This window comes from Platalea leucorodia (assembly GCF_965183815.1).
Source record: "Platalea leucorodia genome assembly, chromosome: 6".
Lineage (NCBI taxonomy): Eukaryota > Metazoa > Chordata > Aves > Pelecaniformes > Threskiornithidae > Platalea > Platalea leucorodia.
The window spans coordinates 16,624,028-16,646,314 of NC_138828.1; the positions used below are offsets into that span (position 1 = coordinate 16,624,028).

Consider the following 22,287-nt stretch of genomic DNA (forward strand, 5'->3'; position numbering starts at 1 on the left):
CACCTTACCAAATAAGCACGGATAACTCAAACAGCTCTCAGGAAGAGACCTCTGCAGTTCAGCAGCGGGGAAGGGGTGTTTTTTCTCCCCCTCAAAAAACATTCTGCTACAATACGATTACGCATGTCATACCCTAGGATGGTAAATATGGCAATAATGAATAAGTACCTATATACATATATATTGAAAACATATTAAAAGTATACCGGTATTCTTTAGCTGGTATTGGTAAAAAAGGCCGACTGATGGGAAAAACTCCCCATGTTTACATTAGCTCGTGAAAACACAATGAACTCTTAGTTTGCTTTAAAACAGTGCACAGGGAAAAATGAGGCCCATTCCACATGTCAAAACAATGTATATGTTCAATAGTTTTGCTGTAGGACATGATGGCTTAGTTTAAAACGTCAAACATGCTATGCCAGAAACATAATCATTAGATATTATTTTGCTTCTGTTTAGCATATAACTTCAGCTGGGACTGGTTTACCGATGCAAAAGTTTGATAATTTCTCCCTAATTTTAAAATCAAATGATGCAATGATGAATTTATATCAAAGTTATCTCATTCATAAACTCGAATAAGATATACATATCAAAAAGTTGTGTAATCAAATATTCTCTAGAGGTAATATATCTTTTGAGGTATTATTTATGGAAATAATCAAAATATTTCTTTTATGTGGCATGAAACAATCATTGTGTCCTATCCTGGAGAAAACTATGAGTCCAAGGGGACTGCCTGCAGCACTAAAGTATAGATGTAAAGGTTTGCGGGCGTAAGTATCTGTGTGAGAAAACAAACCTTCGTCCCAGTAAAATGGCAAGGACCCAGATGTGTTAATTTTATTTTGTGTATTCCATTAAGTTTCCAAACTGTTTTCAAGACTGTCTTTTTAGATTAAAATCCATTTAACTTCAAATTCTCAGCAGCTTTAAAATACAGATGGAATTCTGAAAACTGAGATTTATAGTGTACGTAATAAATTCAGATGACCTCATGCTAAACAGCAGCCTAATGAGACTAATACTTCTAGCCTAAAAAGAGCTGCTGCAGTTCTTTAACAACGCTAGTAAGATGGAAGTGATGTAAAAAACTTCTTAGCTAGATGTCAATGAAATGAACAGTACTGTGAGATGTAAGAAGTAAACAACCTGCATTATTTTGTATTTAATATGATTAAAATAAAATCTATTAATTACTACATAGATGCACATTAATCCTTCACATGTATTTTTTACATTTCAGTTGCAGAACTAACACAAAAATATTACAAAATCCTGATATGATTTAGACTAGACAGGATCGAATTTATGTTTAATATGTAAATAGGTGGGTTTTGAGATTGAAAAGCACACATTGTTCACACAGACAAGGGAAAACATATAACTATTCTGTACCAGAAAACATTTGCAACGTTTATCTTAGAAAAGTAAATGAGAAATATATTTAAACATTTAAATCTGAATTTGCCAGAACATGCTATATTTGTCATATATCAAATGCACGGTATATAGCTTAAAAATATTGTAAAGATACTATGTTAATAACGTACAATGTATTCTCTAGTCTATGTGGAATACTTTCTTTTTGCTGTTTTAAAATTCTATCTAACTAAAAAAAATTGAAGAATATAGGTAAAAAATTCCTACCAACTTCTAAAGGCATAGGACTGAATCCTACAGTAATATATCTCAGAGCAGTGGACTAACAATCTGCATAGCAGACACAAATACATGCATATTTATTTATATAATGTGATCTATATACGTGTATATGTGTGCATGCATTAGATCATTAGATGTACTAGAAGTAAACAAGAAATTACTGCTAAAAAATCTTAACAGGGACTAAACAAAATGTCATTCAGTTAATTTTTAACATTCACTAAGCACAGTACCAATATTCCTATAAATAGAAAAACTGTGTCCATGTAACATGTTATTTCCTGCAGACTGATGCATTTTACTTGAAGTAAAAGCACATTTTCCCCACGAGACAGCATTATTAGCAAACCAATAAAGGAAAACAAAACATACAGTAAAATAGGTCAGTTTTAAAAATTAGTGTTAATATTCTTTTAATAAATCCCATCCCAATTAATAAAGAAATCGAAATAACGCTGAAGTAATCACACGGTATAGAGCACATTTTTTCTTAGGCAAAGATAACTGATTTTAACTCACAAGCAATGAAGCTATCTACTGTATAACCGTTCAAATGTAGAGGCATAAAGATAAAAGTTCTCGCTCAGTTGTACTTAAAACCAGAAAATACACAAAGCACAAAATAATTCTACTATTGTTTCCTTAAGTTTCTGCAATATATAAGCCACTAGTGACTGATCACACAGAAACAATAAAATAGGGCTAGAAATGAATGATATTATGGGGATGAATGGTATTTGTGACACCTAAGAGAGCTTGACACCGCAACGAGTTCTGAAATTGTTTCAGTTATCAAAGTGGTTCCAGATGCAAATGCCAGTGCCCTTTTTTCCAACAAACAGTGCTTTCGAACAGAGGAGTAGTGTAGGCGACAGCAGTAAACTTTTCAGGATATCTTGAGATAAACTATAAATCCTCAATCCTCAAAATCCGTTTCATACTGCTTTTCATGATGTCATGCAGCATGTAAAACGAGAGGTTAAACAGAACATCTCGTGTTTTACATAAACGAAGATTACTTTATTTCTAATATCAGTATCAAAACCTGATACCTAAGTAAACGTACATGATTTATTTTATAAAATCCAACTGCTAACGGTACGTTTCTACTACGTTAATAAACCAGCGTACACTAAACCTTTTGAACCTTACTACTTCATAAATTATGATACATTATTAAACAAGTAAGTTTGTTTTCCTGCACTGCGTCCACACCGATTTCAGGTTTCCTTTGAGCAATTATGCTACTTCGAGAAGCGAAATGAAAAGGGGCTGGCCTTTCCTTCGGCCGGAGACGTTCCAGAGGTTTAATGGTCTCTGGGGGCATCTACTGGAAATCTGCAAAACTGCAGGCAGGCCACGTCCCCCCCGCCGCGGCCGGGGCGGCGCGGCACGGCTGCAGAACAAAGGCAGGCGCCGGCAGGGGTTAGGGGCCGGGCGCGCGGCAGCGCGGGCAGCGCGCGGGGGAAGCGCGGGGCTGCGCCCCCCGCGCTGCCGCGGGCTCTGCCTCGCCCCGCGCCGCGCCGCGCGCGCGCAGACCTTGCCCGCGCAGCTGCCTGCGAGCCGCGCAGCCGGGAACGAGCCGGCAGCTGCGTAACGCTAGCCGCGTGCCGTTTTAAAATTGACCCGTGATGCGGGTGGCAACCTCGAGTCCTCCTTCCCCTCGGAGTGCTCCTGTCTGCACGGTCGGAGAACAAGGTTTCAGCTGCACTTTTTAAAACAAATTGTTTCTAATGACATCTGGAGCATATCCATGTATTTACGGTCAAGACAAAGAGACCAATTAATCTGTTTTTCATTTCAAGCCGATTTGTTTTATTTTTTTTTTTTTTAATCCGTGAAATTCAACAGATGAGAACCGCAATGCTTAACACAAACGCAGACGATGCTGAGAAGGCACCGTTCCTCTGCCTGTGCGCTCCTCTCTGTCATTACTGAAACCCAGCTGGTGTTGCCAGCTGTTTGTTTACGCAGGCCGGGTAAAAGACTGAAATGAGGTCCACGTCGCGGATGGGGCTGGGTACCCTGCGTTCGGCCTACACCAGCAGTTACCGCGATGCAGTGTTTTGTGCGCGGGGTGCTGAGCAATTCCGCGCGCTGCCACGCGTGTCTGTGTCGCCGGGGGGGCAGGGGGCACGCGTCGGAAGAATTTTCAGCACCAACTGAATAACTACCAAAAGTTAAAGTTGCCGTTGTAGGGGTACCCTGTTATAGACGATGATTTCACGTAGTGTAATATCACCCGGGTGGAAGCAGCTATTTATTGCATGTGGATCTGTGAGCGTGAAAAGGCACTGCTATTGTTAACACCGTGCTTGAAGCGCACCTGGATACTGCTACAGGCATCGTCTTAAACTATACAGCTACTTATATAATTTTCTTATACAGATTTCTTTTATTATCATCATTGCTATTTTAAAACAATCAAGAGTCATGCTGAGGAATCACAGAAACCCGATTCGAATCTGCCATTACCAGTGCAGAAATCATAAATGCTAATGGTCGTCAGCGAGGCTAATGAAATGGCACTGTTGTTGCAATCTCAAGGCCCTTCCCGTGTTATGGTATTGTACTTTTACAAGACTCTTCAGCAATGCTGGGAGACCAGGACAGTACCATTCTACATTTCCTTTACCTTAAAATCCTGCACAACAAGGCTATTTGTATTCTACGCTATTTTACACTGAAAGAGAAAAAAGAAAAAAGAAATTAAGAGGCCAAGAGGCAGGTACTGGTGTTAGAAATAATCAAACCAGTCAGTATAGCATAACAGAATTATTTATCACGAGCTTAATTCTCCATGCCTCCCGTCTGGCGTGGTCCATTACAGACATGCAAAATAAGTGCAAAAGTCTACTATTTTCAGATGACACATTTATTTTTTTTATATATCAGGGTTCATATCTTTAGATTTTGTAGGATTTAATTAGCACTATAGGTTAATGCCAGCTGCTGATTACAATACAAGTGTACTGTAGCAATCCCATTTTGTAAAGCACAAAATGGCATGGATTAAACAACGATAGTATATAAAATATTAAAGTGTACTTCCAGTGTAAAATAATTACTCCACCAATTATTATGATGTTTAAAAACTGTATTCAAATAGGTTTCATCCACTTGGGATTTCCTTCTGCATTTGGCAAGTCAATGACTGATATAAATGCCTTAGATAAGGACCACAAAATTACGAAAAAATAGTCAAGATATTTTTGCTTAAGTTTATTTAAACAAATACATATTACTTTATTTCCCCCCACATTTCCTGTCTATAAATCTATGACAAAATTAAAATTAAATCAAGTACGTGAATACTTAAACACTTTGTGTTTAACCTGTATGCAAATACACACAGCATAAACAAGGAGACAGCAGAATTTCCTCACTAAAATTTGAAAAATATTTGCACTAAGTAAAAACAAATACACTATACAAAACGCTAAAAAGTCAAGCATGCCATAAGAGTTTATAACTTCAGGCTGCTCTGCCTAAGAATCGAAAGAGGAATTATTATTTAGTTATAGCTGGACAGCCAAAAAACATAACAGTTTTGCAACACCGTTAGTGACCCACATCGAAAATATAGTTAAAACCTCTGCAGGGCACTGCTGAAGATAAAAAGCACTTATGCAAATACTTGGTAAACATGGAAGCTGAAGATTTGACTATTGCATTCAGCGATGCTACGATCCAGGTTACAGTGGTATAAAACCATGTACTCGCACTGTTGAAATCTACATTATCATGTGTCTGGGCTGCAATCCACCAAAGTTAGGTACATAGCTAACTTGAAAATATATCTGAGTCATCTGAGTATCTGAGTTCAGTGTGAAAATTTACATATATAGGTACTTTGGTGAGTCAAGCCCTCAGCTGGTCAAGGTACTCAGCACATTTTCACCACATACTGCTACTGATACACAGCTATTTGAATCAGGGCACTGCCCTTTTTAATCCTAGTTTAAAGACTGTCTGTTTAAATACTTTCCTTTTAATGAAATATTTACTGGATGGTAATATGTTAAATTGTAGACTATAGCAATCTCATTAAAGAAAGATATGAAAGTACAGTAAATGCCATTAAGTAGTAATAGATGGTTAGCTTACACATCAGAATTTTTATTATTAAGGCTGAGAATTAAATTATATTGCAGTGACGTGCATGTTTTTTAATTCCAAATTATAAAGCTGAAATAGCTAATGTCCTAATACAAAAAGCATAAAATCCAACAACCCCCCAAATGTAATAAAAAGAATTTCCTACTCTAAATAGTAAATAAAAAATATTGCATGACAATTTGTACGTATCATGAGAGGGAATAGCATCTACTTGAAATTGACTTTTGTAACAATTCAGATTTTTTTAAATAAGAAAAGATTTATGGAGCTATGTATTCAGAACTATTAATAGAAAGATGAAAATAAAGTATATCAGAAAATAAATATCTAAGTACTTTATACCATATATATAGGTACAACAACTTTCAGCATAAGTAATGCAGTATTTTTCATCTACTGCCTCACAGTCCCCGACTGTTGTCAAACCACACTTTAACCTAAATCATGCAATCAAAGGTGGATGCATAACCTGTCAGTAGGATCCCGCAAAGAACACGTATATTGAACTTGCTTCCTTTTGTTCAAAGCCACACTGCCACTTTAATACTACATAAAATGAAAAATTAATCAATTATAAACATCAAAGGATGATACAGAAAAAGTATTTTAAAATGAATGTAAGTAATGTAATAATTAAGAATCCTCATTAACCCAGAAAATGGAAATATAAATTTAGCAATGAACTTTTGGAACATTCTGTCCCTAAACATAAATGCGAAGAAAGCATTAAAAAAAAAGATAAAAGTGCTACCCTTATAAAAATGTCCTTCATAAAAGAGCACACACACACCTGTGATTATTTCAAGCACAATCAGAAAAAAACCCATTATCTTCATTAATCTTTCTGCTTTTCTTTCTAAATTAATTATGTTCATTAACAAAAAGTAATTCCAACCATATTTTATGGACTATTATTTATCAAAATGAAGTATTTCTCAACTTTCCCCTTTTATTTCAGAGCTGACCTAATGGAGTGAGAGCCAGAAACTTCTGAGGTTGGAACCCTTTCCATTTGACGTGCATGATATCAGAGAAGTCATTGCATTTCTCTGCAGGTTTCTTTCACAGTGTGTAAAATTAGCTTTAGAAAAAGATAATCATAATTATTTACGTTCTGTATCTTCTCAAGCTGATGCTATAAATTATCATAAAACCCTATACAAGGCTATGCATTTATTATACTATTGCTATGAACAATTTGCACAGTATTTTTGCTTTTGTTTATGATATCTCATTCAAGTCCCCAACAGAACTTACTCAGTAGTCTGAGGACAAATAGACCACACAGAGATTAAGAGGAAAAGAAGAGAGAGGATTTTACACAATTCGGAAGGATTCACTGTGAGAATTATCAGGAAGTCACGATTGTACCAAGGCAAATTAGACTGTCTGTCTTTATTTCAGACTCCTTTTGTATGTTAGAGATGCTTCAGCTTTATGGAGTGTTTTAAAAATAGAAGTCAGTTGTGTATTGCTTGTACATTATCTTCAGTACTAAATATTGTTGAACTACTGAGAAATGAAGGCACTAGAAAACCGTAAGACCAAACTTAGTAAAAACAACAAGCTACATAAAAAAAGAAAAACTTCAGCTCACTGTGTTCTTTTTTATTAAAGTATGTCATGTATTTTATCTTTGCAAGAGTTTGATGAGTTTTTGCAAGTAAAATTCTGTTTCCTCTATACTTGCTAATAGTCATGAGAATCTGTAGTTTGCACCTTCCCATTAAAAATGTATTGTATTTTTTGAAATTATTCACCCCGCCTTTTATCCAGATCATGTCTTTGAAAGGAGGAAGTAGATAATAAATGGAATAATTCATGATTTCCCATTAAATATGAAACTTTCTTTTGCAGAGTTTAGAAAATGAAGTTCTACATAATGTACAGAAGTTGATTAGAACTTTTTTTAACCTTTTCAAGAAAAACCTTTCACATTACACAAACGCACAGAGAAGTTTCTTTAGGAAAGGCAAACCATTCACTTCCCACACAGTTCTGCTCTTTAGATCACTGCCTAATTACACTAAATAATATGTTTATCAGGCTTGAAATTCGCAGAGATTATTCATTTGACCAAAAAGAATGTGTGCCTCTAAGTGCTAAAATCTCTTTTTGAAAGTTGTTTAATAAACATTGAATCCTGGTCATGGCAGGCAAGATTGTTAGGAATTATTCAGACAGAAAAAAATACATATTTAAATAATATTGTGAAAGAAATTTAAAATTTATCATCTAGCTCACTAAGTGACTTGTGCCATCTCCCTTTCCACAATCAGCAGGGAGTTTGGGATAGAGTGCCTTAATTTAAAATTTCTTTTACTATGAAAGGATACATTTCTTTGGTTCTCATTTACCCTTTTCCATAGTTTTTAGTATTTGAAAGTGAAGAAATATCCTCATAAAATGTAAATGAGTTGACACAACATTCCACCAGTTCTCAACCAGAGTAATGTGAACAAAGGTGGTCATAAGGTGCTTGCAGGTCATATCCAAAGATTGACATCAGCAAGAACAGCAAAATCTTGTTAGGACCTGAACATGCATGGGAAAGAGCAGTTTACTTCTTTCTCCTTTTGCTGCTATGTCCTTCTTTAACTGCCTTGAGCTCTCCTCTCTCCTTCTGTCTTCATGGTGTTCATTTCTTCTTCACAGAAGAAATGGAATTAGCTCAAATCAGTGCATCACTAGAACCAAGTACTGTGCAATCAAGGACTGAAATACAACGGAAAGCAGAATCTGCACCTACACATTATCTGCCTGTGTCTGAAATTGCCTTTTGCAAGCTTTCTAGTAATACAGCTGCCCCTTCTCCTTCCTTGCCTTAACCCCACACCAACAAGATATTTTTCCTAACCGTTATTCTTGGCAGTGCCCCTCCGCTGTCCCTTGAGAGCCTCACTCCGTAACACAGACATGGTCAAATCCGCTTTACAACACAAAATTCCCAAGCCTAAATTATGCATGTTGAAATTGGGAAGCCCCAGTAAAGATTTCAGGTTGTGAAAAAGAAAACATGGCAATATGATAAGCTGTCAATGAAAAAAGGTCCCAATCTATTTGTTGAGTAAAAGATGTCATAGGTCACCAATGAAGTCACCTTACTAATTTATTTGGTAGAGGTGAGAGCTACTAAAAAGTCTGGATTAATCAAAACGCCAATCAGCTATTTGTGTTCAGCTTCCTTAAAGAACTGGTCCATCAACGAAAAAGACTAGAATAAGGACAAATAGAAAAGCAAATAAGTCTAAAACTGCGCACCAAAATTCTCATGATTTAAATAACTTATAAACAGAGGACAAGATCAGAAGCAGCCCAGTCTAATAGTAGGGCTTACTAATCCGTCATAGCTATGATGAAAACAAAGAATAAAACACCCTTCAGGCTAGGCCTTCTCTCCATCAGCCCACAAACCCCTTTCTTCTCCCTCGGTGGACTCTCCAGATCATCCTGGCCTCTAATCAGTTGAGGAAGTTTCTTCCCCTTTAGTCTGGGAGGACAGATGGGGTTGAATATTCAGAGACCAACTGGTAGAAGTAGTAAGGATGTAGGAAAGAAAGCTCTAATTTCCACAAACTTATCCTGAGCACTAACACTTAATCCCTCATTAGTTTTCTGATGTCTTTTTTCCTTAACTCTACCTAGCTGATATTGACACTGAAAACAGCAGAAACTTGGAGGGGAGGGCAGTAAATAAGCTGTCCCTTTTAATTCTCTCACTGAAGAATGGAAAAATAATCTTCTATCAGATGGCACTAACAGCAGATTTAAAATGGATGCCAGGTCGCTTTTCTTCTGGACTTGCCAGCTTCCTGTAGAAATGCTGCCTCAGGAATTAGTGAATGCACCTCTCTAAGACTTCTACCTGATCCTTTTTAAGAGCTTTAAAAATTCAATAGTTCTCAGTGTGGGATTCAGCGCTAAATGTACATGTCTACATCTGAGCTGGTCACCCTAAGCTCTCTATATAAGCAATGGAGAGAAATAGGTGCTTCAAAAGTACAATTCACCTTATTCTAAAGCAGTTGTCTGAATCCTGAAAGATGGTGCTCAACTAACCAAATTACTTATCCTTAATTATTTCCATTGATTATATGGGGTGGTTAACCTAGTCCTCTGGCTCAGCTAAACTTAGGTGAAAACCCCTTTGCTCTTTCAGAGAAGGACAAAGGTTTACGGAAGCAAAGGATTGCTACTATATTCACCACTTATCACCCCTAGAGCAAAAGTACTGTATTCCAGTTTTCAGTATACAATCTGCAAAGTAGTTTAAGAATTGATCTTCCCAGTATTAGCTGAGATGGCTGGCAATTGCTCTGGGGGTCACGGCCCACCTGAGAATGAAGGCCTTTGCCTTTTTGTGTTCCAGATAATCTTGAAGTGGACCAGCCTTTTGGTGAATTCTAAGCAGAACAACCTGCTATATCTCAAAAACATCTGATCTGATGCGTATAAGATAATCTTGTCTCCTGCTCGAAAAAGTCATGTCAGAGCATGTCTTTGCTGACACAAATTTATCAAGGCAAGCTTTCCATAACACGCTGATCTACCACTCACAAGACAAAAACCACAAATACAAATTTTCTGCATATCTAGGTCAGCCCGTACTGTCTCTGTATAATAATTTAGATGCCATCTGACTACTAATGAGTCTTGAGTGAGGACACTAGAATTCCATCATCTGATTCACAGAAATACATCCAGTAAAATCACTGATGTAATATTTTGTTGTTATTACTAAACAAAGCTGTTCCTCTCATCAAAAAGATTTCAAAGTCTCTCTTTCTAGTCTTTAACTCTTTTTTGATGATATGGCCGTCTTTGGACAATTGTCATTCGTATGAAGAGGAGGGAACTGTTACTTGATCTTTCTGGCCCTGACAAAAAGATCAGGAAACAGGAATGACAATATCAAATTCGGGTCCATTCTAGGCTCCAAACTCATTTGAAGATTCAACCCTGGAATCAATCTCTTGATGGAAAATGCCTTACTCCACAGTTCATCATGAACTTTTTGACTCTTAGATCAGTCGTAAGGACAATTTTTAATTTTTACTGCAATCCGATTTTGAGCCATTAATGATTTGGTGAGTCAAGCCCAAGAACAGAAACTATCAGGGAAAGCACACTGAAAGCCAGTGGAGTCAGCCAACCTCCTCATAAGCTTACAAAAGCCTAATTCTGTGGCAAGAAAGCAGTCACATTCTTCATTAATGGGAACCTTTACTTTTTTCCCATTTCCAGCTTCTTATACCACATTCACTTCTTATTTGAAGTTAAAGTCTTAGCAAAGGAAACAAAACAAAATCAATGAAAAAACCAAAGCAATATCCTGTTTTAATACAATTAAAGTACTATCTTTTGTAAGCACTGTTTTTTCTTCCTCTTCTATCATATCACCCTGGGACAAAAAATTATTACAAAGAAAAAAAAATGAAAAACATCTCCACATTTTTCCACAGAAAAATGAGATTATAACATAAGCACACTTAATGGAATTCTTCTCATTTGCTGAAGTTTGGAACAGAGTACAATAATGTAGAAGGATAACTGCAACCTTTTTTTCCTTCAACTATGAAGAAACTAGCTGATCTTAATTTTAAAGAATATTGTGAAGGATACAATTTTAGGGAACAGCTTTAAAGAATGTTGCTTGTTTCCATAAATGTGATACTACCCATACAGTCCTTTATTTAGGAAGTAATAAATTTGTTATCTGCCTAACATGCACCAAAAAAAAAAAAAGGGTGTTTAATATTAAGCAGGAGTGTGGCTACAAGAATTTGTCTTGACAAAATAATGACTGACTTATTAAGTTAACCTCCATATTAAACAAAAGTACAGATATTTAGGTGGCAAAAGAAAGATATCCTGTTTTTTAAAAAGAAATGTAATAATCTACTTCTGGAATGGAAGCAATATGTTTAAAAACTACACAACATATTATAAGCCATTTCTCACACTTTTTTTAATAAAAACATCTGTTGTCTGCTGAGACATACAAAGCATAACACTGATTTCAGTAAGATAATTTACAGATATGGCATTGCCTTACTTTATAAATTGGTTTAAAATTACAGTTGAGGCATTTAGGTTTTTATAACTAGATTAACCCAGTACTACTATAACTGTGTAGCTGCTAGTTTGTTACCATTTGTTTGCTCTCAAATGATTGTATCAGGTTTATGGAACAGCATTAATAAATTACATACTGTAGAAATTTTGTAACTGCTGAGCTATTATCAAAAGCTAAAATTCTGAGAATAATTAAATACACAGAACATGAATGTAATCTTTTAAAAGGTATACTTAAAAAATCTCCATAGAAATAAGCCAGAATACACACGATATTTCAGTTTAATCTTCTAAGAGGCTTTGATAACTTTGAGAAACAGCATGTTACAAAACAGTAAGGAAACACTCCACTTTGTGTAGGTATTGCAGAACAGATGATAAAATTCTCACTTCATTGTGGGTTTCCTTGCTGGTTTCCTTTTCCACAGCCTCCAGACTCAGGGTCTGGATATAAAAAGAAAAATTGTATAGGGGGGTTTTGGGGGTTGTTTGTCTTTGTTTTGTTTGTTTGTGTTTTTTTTTTTTTTTTAATAGCAGTAAAAGGCTGACCTGATCAAATCAGAGCTGTAAAATGCTCTTTGAAGCCCCAAGGCCTTCCTAAAATAGCAGTGACTTCTTGTGTAATCACAGAGAGCACACGTCTGTCCCTAGCATGGTATGCGTACTGTGGAAATCCACTGGGGCTAAAGACTGAAACAGCTCACTGGGAAGGCAAGTCAGTCTGCAAAAACTGCTGTAGCGTAATGACTACAGCAGCACTGCATAGCTGGTACAGAACTAGGGTGACAATAAGTGAAGGTACTTATTTCTGTGCTTGCTCCCTGACGTCTGATACTACTTCCCCCCTCACAGAGCAACGACGCTACTCTTATTTCAGGGGACAGGACCTCTGTCAACACAGCATTTGCCTGGGAAGGATCTGGTCCTTATGTTGGTCCAGCTCACACAGAATGTGCCCGAGTCACAGACCAATCTTAGTTTCCCTCTCTTTAGGCAGAGAATATTTAAACTGGCTATGACACCTAGCATGATTAGTACGATAGCATGGTCAAAGGTAACTGTCCCACATCAACCATGTGTACTCACAGAGCAGTGACATGGCACTTTCCGCTGCCCACCTAACTCACTTTTCTGTCACTGTCAGGCTGCTCTCTCCCACAGACTGTGACCATGATAAAAGAGTCTCTCTTACAGAAACAAAGAAACAAACTGAACTTTGCAAACCTTAGGATGACATACTGAGAAGGTCCTGCCTAATCCCATCATTGAACTAATCTTTAGTCCATCATCTTTGAACTTATTCTTAATTCAAATAAAAGAAGTGGGGTATGAGTTTGCTTTAAACAGATTGCTCTCCTAGATCATCAGACCAGATGCATTGCAGTCTTTGTACCGACAGTCAGAACACTTATTATCTTTATCATGTTATCATTGTAAAAATAAAGGCGAATCAAACATGTATGACAGGAAAGGAAAGTGTGTCTGCTGGCTGAGTATTATATGGTATGGTTTTAGGACACTGCTGAAGTTATTACCCTTTGACTCAAATTTGGTAATTTTCTAGATTTTCATTTGAAAGTTTTTAGGGAAGGTTTGCAGGTATATTTTTAGGCTAGGAAGGAGAAAAGAAGCATGTTTTGCAAGAAACTAGCTGGTCGAATTCCTGTCTGATGGATAGGATGTTTTTGTGCTGCAAGGGTGATCTTGCAATATTAATTGTTGAGGTGCCTAGAGCCCTTGTATATGCATCTTTTTATTATTTAAATATTGAAATAAATAAATCATCTCACTTAAGCAACCAGCAATTCAGATTTGTTAGAATTCTTTCATTAATTTTGATGGTGCTGAACCCCAGATCTGTTGAAAGACTCAAGAATAAGTCAGTCGTAGTCTCTTGTAACTTCTAAATGTAAATACCTCAGCTATAAGAAATCAAAAGTTATCTAGATTTCTTTCATTCATTGGGTTTTTAAATAACTAATGGTGTATTAAATGCTTCACTACAGAAGTCAGCACTTGGGCTTGTCTAAATAATAATTCAAAATTACAAGAATGTGTATGTTGGTATACTAAGCTTCCACCCCAGAGGAGATATTTCACAGAGGCTCAGATAAAAAAGAAAAAAAAAAAAAAAAAAGCGCACAATTTCAAATATAATTACTGACACAATCTTAACAATAATGTTACAAATGTGATATAACACTTTGGTAAATATACAAATCAGTAAAATCAATGAGTTAAATGCTTTGATATATTTAAGATCAGGAGAAATGAACCATCATTATTTAATATCAACTTCAATTTTTAAATGCCAAGTTCCACTAAAAAGGGTAGGGCCTAGGGAACTTTAAATTTAAATGATTATGATGACTAGAAACAAAGGAAACAATAAACTTATGGATGTTAAAATGCCTCAAAAAAGCCAACTTACGCAGCAGCTTCTTGTTTTGACAACCCTTTGATATTCTTCGCCAAATAATCATCTATGCCATCTTTGTCTTTGATCAAATGAATCCTAAATTTAAATGAAAAAAATTAAAAGAAACACTGTGAGGTGCTAACATAGACTTCTGCAGCATGTATAATATATTAGCATTGCCAAGTAGAGCTAAATACTGAAATATTGACAAAGTAATATATCAGACATTCTATAAACACATACAAATATCTTTTTAATTTTTTGGTCTGTAGCTATTTCAGATCTTTATTTCTGAAAGAAAACAGAGCTGGTATTAGCTTTCAAGGTCCTGGTTATCTGATATTTCTGTCTAAACTAGAAGAAACTGTGTATTAGCTAAATCAATAATAATTGATTAAGCTATCCATATTTAAACTGTTTTCTAAACCAGAACCATTACTTTTTTGCATTAGCAGTATGGACCAGAATGGTCCAATCTATTTTGTATTTAACTTTTTCGAATTTAAAAAAAAAAAAGAAAATCAACAAAACCAATCCCAAACCCAACTCAAAATGTTTTCCTTAGTGCAGTGCAGACTTTTAATACTGCTCTCAGCTTTCCACGGTTTGAGCAGCATATTGCAAAAAGTGGTCCACTAAGGGGGTAATCCAAAGGGCATTAAAATAAACAGCAAATTTCAGGATGCACGCATCCAATTTTAAAATGTGAACTACACATCATTTCACCTTTTATTTGAGCCATCATCTCTTTGCATCTCCACTGATACACAAGAGATGCCTTGAATTTTAAAGGATAATATGCACTTACTGACCGTAAAGTGTATTTAAATAGATTCTGATATCCCAACTGTAGAGGATATTATCTTTATAAAAGTAATGTGAATTTATTTTTATTCTTCATTAAAAGAGCATAAAGATTGTCTGGTTAATCACTCAAAGATAAAAGAAATTCAACATTAGTGTTCCACATAAATCTATTACTTTCCTCTTTCTCTGTCTGTATTACACTGCTGTCTTCCATTACAGGGATGAGAGTAAATTCTTTTCATAATGTTCGCTAATATAAGCGTCATGCTCCTTATTGCTCTGAGAATACCAAAGACACTTCAAGAAGTTCATTCAAATGAAAACAAAATAGCTAAGCAATGTAGAAATATTTTGACATGTCTGTATTTAAAACAATGTAATAGTGAAAACTTCCAGCACAAATAGGGCATTTAAATTTGTTCCAGAATTTACTACTACTGAGCTGCACCAACAGAGGCTTATGCTTTCAAGCTGCACGTAACACAATCCATATGAGTTGCTGCTGACCATGCAAAATGTACACCTTATGGTTACTGCCATAAAAATTCAGTTATAATCAATACCAAAATTTAATCAATATCAAAATTTTCACACCAGAATAGTCACAATTTAGGAAGATATATAATGTCATTAGGATAATGAAGATAAGGTAATTATTGTATATTTTAAACTGATGTAAAATTTATTTCAAGATACAACAGGTTTATATGAGGTAATAGAAAAACTGAAAAATAGTAATTAAATGTGACGTATTTAGTAGACGACACAAAACCCCCTGGCTGACCTTTGTACTTTAAGACTGCATAAATGAGCTTTCTGCACATCAGTAGCACATAGAGAACACACCAGATATGGGGGGGCAGGGAGGGGGGAAGTCCAAACCCCCAAACTGAAACAGTCAACTACAATAAGCAAATTCCTAGGCATCACTATCAGCTTGCTGCAATTTAATCTACACTGCAGTTAAAAATAATCTCAAACTGGAACAAAGGAAAGCCTGATGCCTTCTCATTATCTTCTCAAAGGTATTTCAATAAAAAACAATTGGGGAAAAGCCCCTAGAATCATATACAATTTAAAATGTCACCTGCCTTACAGTTAAGGTATAAATTTCTGAGTTCTCATTGGTAACACCCTCTAACTTAAAGACAACTACAGCCAAGGGGAAAAAAAACAAAAGCAAGAACTTGCAAACCAGTTACTGTTTACATAAGTTCTGCAATACCGTGTATCGGACTGATGCAACTACAAATGCAGTCATCCATCATAAAGAATTTAAGTTACTAAAAAAATATAAATACTTTTCTTATCCTGGCTGTTATTATCAATGATGTTAATGTAGCAATAACATAGAAAAGACAGACAGATGATACATAGGAAAAAAATACACAGTAGAAAATTCCATTGACTCAAATTATTTAAAATGGCTTGTTATATGCAATGAGAATTAAAACCAATAAAAGTAATCAGTGTGAAGAACTGAGACTGTGACTTGGAATGGATATTGTTTCTTAATAGAGAAATGAGGTGAGGATGGCACTGGCTAAGAGGCATTGTTTCTTTTCTTCCTGTTGTCACTTGCTTTTTCCAAACTGTTTTAACCTTATTGCTCCAGTGTTTCCATGATGATTCACTGTATTTCATAAATAGTTTATAAAAAAGTCTACTTCACCTGTAAATTGGCTCCTATTTAATTTTAAATCATGCACTTCTTAAAAAGAAATATATTTTAATCCAATGGACACCTGTCCCAGAGTTAACATTTTACACCATGTGTTGCTATAACTGTTACTAGTCCACACAGCAAAAAATCAGCTACTGATTTTTTTCTAGAAATAAACTTCATGATAAATACACCTGGCTTTTTAATCAAAGAACAGAACAAAGTCGCATAAAGGACCAAACTGATTCTCAACATAACTTTCTGTCCCCACTACCTATTCTGTTAACTCAGACTCCAGGTTTCTCAAAATTTCCTATCAAAGAAAATGGCAGAGCTTGTCTTGCTCTAATCACTAGCCATCTACAGCATAGTCTAGACCATTATAGAATCACACATTTCTTTTCTACAAATAGGCACAACTTCTATAGGACTGCTACGGAATAATCTTCTTGAAACTCCCCAAGTACAGGGAAGAAACAAGACTCCTACCTCTGGGGTGAGCTCTCCAACAACGTAGTTACTCGAAAAAGTGATTGCTGCAGAACACGGCACCAGCCATAAAAGATTTAAAAAAAAAAATTCCAAGACACCACTGCATACCCTTATTCTATCAATGTGTGAGAGGACAGCTATCAGTATTAGCCCCTCAGAAAGACTGGGCCCAAGGATACTATGTTTCTAGATCCTTACTGCTTTTAGATGCCAACATGCAGCTGCTGTACCCTGAGATGCCCCGGACTTTCAGCCAAAGGCTAAGGGGAATGCTGGGGGTGGGGGGAGAGGAAAAAAAAAGAAAAAAGACAAAAAGAAAGACAAAAATTAAAAAAAGACAAAAATTTAAAAAGACAAAAAATAAAAAAGACAAAAAATTAAAAAAAAAAGACAAAAAGAAAAAAAGAAGAGAGAGAAAAAAATAACCACAATTCTTTCTGAAATATAGGAAATTCCAGGAAAAAGACTGTAGGAGGGCAGAGCAGAGACCGGTACTCACTGAGTGAGACAAAAATGTATGGGTACAAGTAACTAAGAGGAGAAAGGAGTGCAACAGAATGGAAAGCCATGCAGGCATGTGCAAGAAGATGGCTTGAAAGTATTATGGCATTGTTGTTAATTCTCTCAGTTATTAAGTACAGGATAATGTTTTTCAAGCCAGTTTTATTCATTATATTTTGAGACATGCAAAACTGTTTTGTGCCCGAATGAAAAAAAAAATCTTGTTTTTTCATTCAAATAAGTACATTTTCAATGACCTACATTTGTATCAATGCTAAATGGAAATAACTTCCTATGGCTCTTGAAGGGGTTTTGAAAAATTAGGATCAATTATTTACCTTAAACAGAACACACTTCCTATTTCATTTTTTTTCCCTTTTAATTATGAAACTTTCCTAAGAGGGAATTTCCTTGCCCCTGATTTTTGCAGTTTTAAATATTGCAAAAAAGCAAACATAATTTGTCACCTCAGCATAGCTGATTGAAGCTATTCACAGTAAAAAGGGTACTCTGAAAGAAAAGAGGTACATACCTTGCGAAGTCTAATGAGGGGCAAACAGTCTGCTCTATGAACCTGGGACGCTCCCTTGGGCTTTGTAGGATCGCTTCGGGCAACACGTTCATTTTAACTAAAACAAACAAACAAAACCAACATTACTTGAAACAACGTCTTCACAGTGATGCAGTTTCTTATCCTTCTTGTGCTGCTTCCCAGACACCTCTCTTTTATTGCCAGTGCATTATGCGTAAAACCGGACTCCAGTTCCACACAAATCTTTTCAGGCCTCAGCATTACTTCAGTTGGGCATAATGCATAGGAATGGTCATGATCTTACTTTCAATGGTTTTCTCTCTTTCATTTACACAGGGGCAATTGATTCAGGAACCTTACTTGCATGTCAGTCCCTGTGCTATCAAGCTATCCAGGTCCAAGTATTCATAATATTTTAAGTTAATACATAAGGCGGAGAAATGATTGAACATGCAGTGTGCAATGCAACAATAGGCACTGTATTAATGTTCAAAATAATACAAAATTGTAATAGTAACAATCCTTTGAATAAAAACTGTAAGCAATGCTATACTTACAACACAGGGTTTTACTTAAAACAAAAGCTGAATGCCCCACAGTTATGTAGAATTGTCTAGCTTGTCATTTTGAAGTACATAAATGCTAATAGGACTTTTTTGTCATATAGAGCTACTGTGTTTTTTCCCCAAGTATTCAGCCTACACTTCCTACCATTAAAGTTTCAGCTGCCAGTTCCTTCATTTTGCATGTCTGTGATCTGAAGACGTTAGCAGCAGGAGCACCCTTACTTTTAAATTTGGTTTAATGTAGGTATTGCATGCCCTGCTGGTAGGCCTCAAGGCACAAACTTTTAATAGGGATGGGAAAACAGAATATAATGGGGGGGGAGAGAATTTAACTATTTGCTATATTAGTGAAAGGAAATTTATTTTACAGGAAATAAATGTTAGATATGAATCAACTCGATACTGAATGATCAGCCTCAGACTAACAGATATTTTATATATTAGCCTTTCATGGGATCAAAAGCCATTTCATTGATGGAATATTTTGCTACAGTTATAGTGAAGCAATTTTTTACTTGTGTTACTTAGAATGGAATAATAAAGACAATTATAGGTTGAAAAGATGACAGGATATGGTATTTCCCCTAAGTCATTCTTTTAGGGCTTAGTACTAATGATAACATTTGTTACAGAAAAAAAGAAAATATTATTTGTAGATAAACTAACCTACAATTGGAGGCAGCAACATTTTACACAAGTGTGTCATGGAAAAAAAAAAATCAATAGAATAAAAACATATGGGTAATTCATCACTATAAAAGATTATACTTCTTACAGAGAATGACAGGTTTGTATCCAGAAGCAATATAGAAAGGAAAATCTCTTTTTAGGAAAATGCTATTCAGTAAGAAATAGCAATTAAACTTTGGAACAACAACACTGAAGCCCAGAGAAGATGCAAAGCTTTCTACAAGCCTCTTAGTTTTGAGGTATTAGGTGAGAAAAAGCAAACGGACCATGTCTTAATGGCAGCTGTTGAATTTGGCAAGGCAGGAGAGCTGACCATCTGCAGCTATAGGGCAGAAAAGGCAGGGATAAGCAGCTGAAAGGAGACCCTGAAAGCCCTGGTAGAGCCACTGCAACCATGAAAAGCTATCAATGGGCAGGTGTACTTTGTGGCATGCTCCAGGTTGCACCCACATGGGACCTGGCTGGAGCACACAAAAGCTCCTCACTGGCCTACATGCTCCAGCTTCCCACCCCACAGAAATCAAGCGTATGAGAAGACAGGCTGGTGTGCACACAGGTCTCACACTAACATGAATCATAGAATCATCGAATGTCCTGAGTTGGAAGGGACCCACAAGGATCATCGAGTCCAACTCCTGTCCCTGCACAGGACAACCCCAAAATTCACACCATATGTCTGAGGGCATTGTCCAAATGCTTCTTGAATATTGGTAGGCTTGGCGCCGTGACTACCTCCCTGGGGAGCCTGCTCCAGTGCTCCACCACCCGCTGGGTGAAGAACCTTTTCCTAATACCCAATCTAAACCTCCCCTGGCATATCTTCCTGCCATTCCCTCAGGTTCTATCATTGGTTGCCAGGGACATATGCAGACATTTTTCTGGGTCCACTACTGCCTTACAAGGATTAAAACTATTGCCCTGACTCCTATTTCAAACTCAAAGCTTGGGAATGAAAAAAAAAATCTGCTTCATAATAATGTAAATTTTTTTTTTATTTTAGAGGTGGGAGGTTGCTTTCACAGTGAAATGGATGGTGTTTTTCCCTCATTTCTAAGGTACCTGTAATCTTTACAGGTAAATTACAACCACAGAGACATACGACAGAAGGTATCAGCAACACATCCTTCTGAAACGCGTGCTATTACACTCACATAAATTTCATTGCTGATCACTTAAAGACTGCTAACCCCTTTAAATCTTACTCCTTTATCATAAGGCCCAAGCCACATCTCATTTACTTAATCAAACACCCACAGAATTCAGCGAAAGACAAGGCAAGTGCAGTTTGTTTCTGAAGAAGTGCTGCATTTAATCACACGATCAAGGGAGTCTCCCCACAGGCTGGAATCGCTCCAACGTGCGCTGAAGCAAAAGGTAAAACGCCAGTTGATTGTAACGGCCCTTCCCGGCACGTTTTAGGAAACCTAGCTCTTCCCACGCCTTTTCTGAGGCATGCATAAAGCTAACTGGAGGCTGAGGATTTCCCAGAAAGGGAAGCAGCCTGGGAAGTAGGCACGGCTACATCCAGCTGCCTTTGCGGACGTATTTGCTGCTACCTGGCACCTCATAAAATAAAAAGAGGTCAGACTTACAGCCACGCCGCTTTATTACACTGAAAGTGCTGATATGATGAATAAAAAAACCCAATACATTTTTAAAATCTATAGCCAGCATGATAGATGTAATTTGTTCCAAGTAACCTGGATGAGGTTATGGCCCCAACCAGCACTCGATCCATATTCTGAACCTCCTCCGGCCTTGTGGCTACCCGGCTCCGCTGCGGGGAGACGGCTGCCCCTCGCTGCCGCCTGGCCTTCACCCACCGCCAGCCAGCTACACTTTTTTTTCCGCTTCACCTGTTAACCACCCCCATACGCCACATACCCTCAACCCTTGGCTCTGCTACTGTCTCAGCCTCTTAAAGAAAAAAAAAAAAAAAAAAAAAAAAATTAGTTGAACTTTCCGGGGGAACGGACCTCTCCTCATGGCGCGGCCGCAGGACGAGGTCTTCACTGACGTGCCCGCCGCTCCCGGCGCGTAACGGCTCCGTTACGCCCCCGCCCCCCCCGCCGCCCCAGGCGGGAAGCAGGAGGGGGCCACCAGCGGCCGCGGCCCGGTTCCCCGCCCCGGCTCGGCCCTGGTGCCGCCGCCTGAGGCCGGGCCGCTCCGTGGGACGCCCGCGGCCTCGCCATGGCGACGGGGGCGGGCGGCACTGAGGGCCGGCCTCCCGCCCCGCCGCCTCCCCCCAAGCCGGCGTCGTCTGGCCCCGCCGCCCCCCTGGGGCCGCCCCGGGGTGAGGCACCTCCGCCCTCGGGCTCTGTGAGGCGGCCGGTCGCCTCAGGCGCAGGCCTGAGGAACGAGCCCAGCGATGCCCTTCTGGCAGAGGCCAGGTGAGCCGCCAAGTCCGATTTAGACCCTGAAAAATGTGGAAGCTGTGAGAAGTCAGCACAGCTCGAGGTGTTCGGCATTAACGGCTGACAGAAAGTGTTTGTCTGCTTTCTTGGAGCTCACATGAGCTCCAAATGAGCTTGTCTCAAATGGGAGCATCTCTCAAAGCTAAGTTTCTGAAGTCGGCAAGCAAGGAATCAGTGACAACATCCTATCGATACTTAAGGTTTGTGGGCTTAGATTATAGATGAACACTTGCAGTGAGCAGTCTTTTTTTTTTTCAGGACCTCTCATCTTCTCCGACGTCCTTCAGGACCTTCGAGCAATGGAAAAGAGCAAGTAGAAAAGATTAGACTTAATCTCTAAG

General features: G+C 37.6%; 1 protein-coding gene across 1 annotated transcript in view; it reads right to left on the reverse strand.

The window, feature by feature from the left end:
• Positions 1 to 21,724, reverse strand: part of TTC29 (tetratricopeptide repeat domain 29) — a gene marked incomplete at both ends in the record, with an annotated part of 147,069 nt that extends 125,345 nt beyond the window's left edge. The window contains 3 exon segments of the mRNA XM_082315042.1: positions 14,294 to 14,377; positions 18,277 to 18,373; positions 21,550 to 21,724. Coding sequence (XP_082171168.1) covers positions 14,294 to 14,377; positions 18,277 to 18,373; positions 21,550 to 21,724 — 356 coding nt within the window.
• Between the last annotated feature and the right edge of the window lie 563 nt (positions 21,725 to 22,287).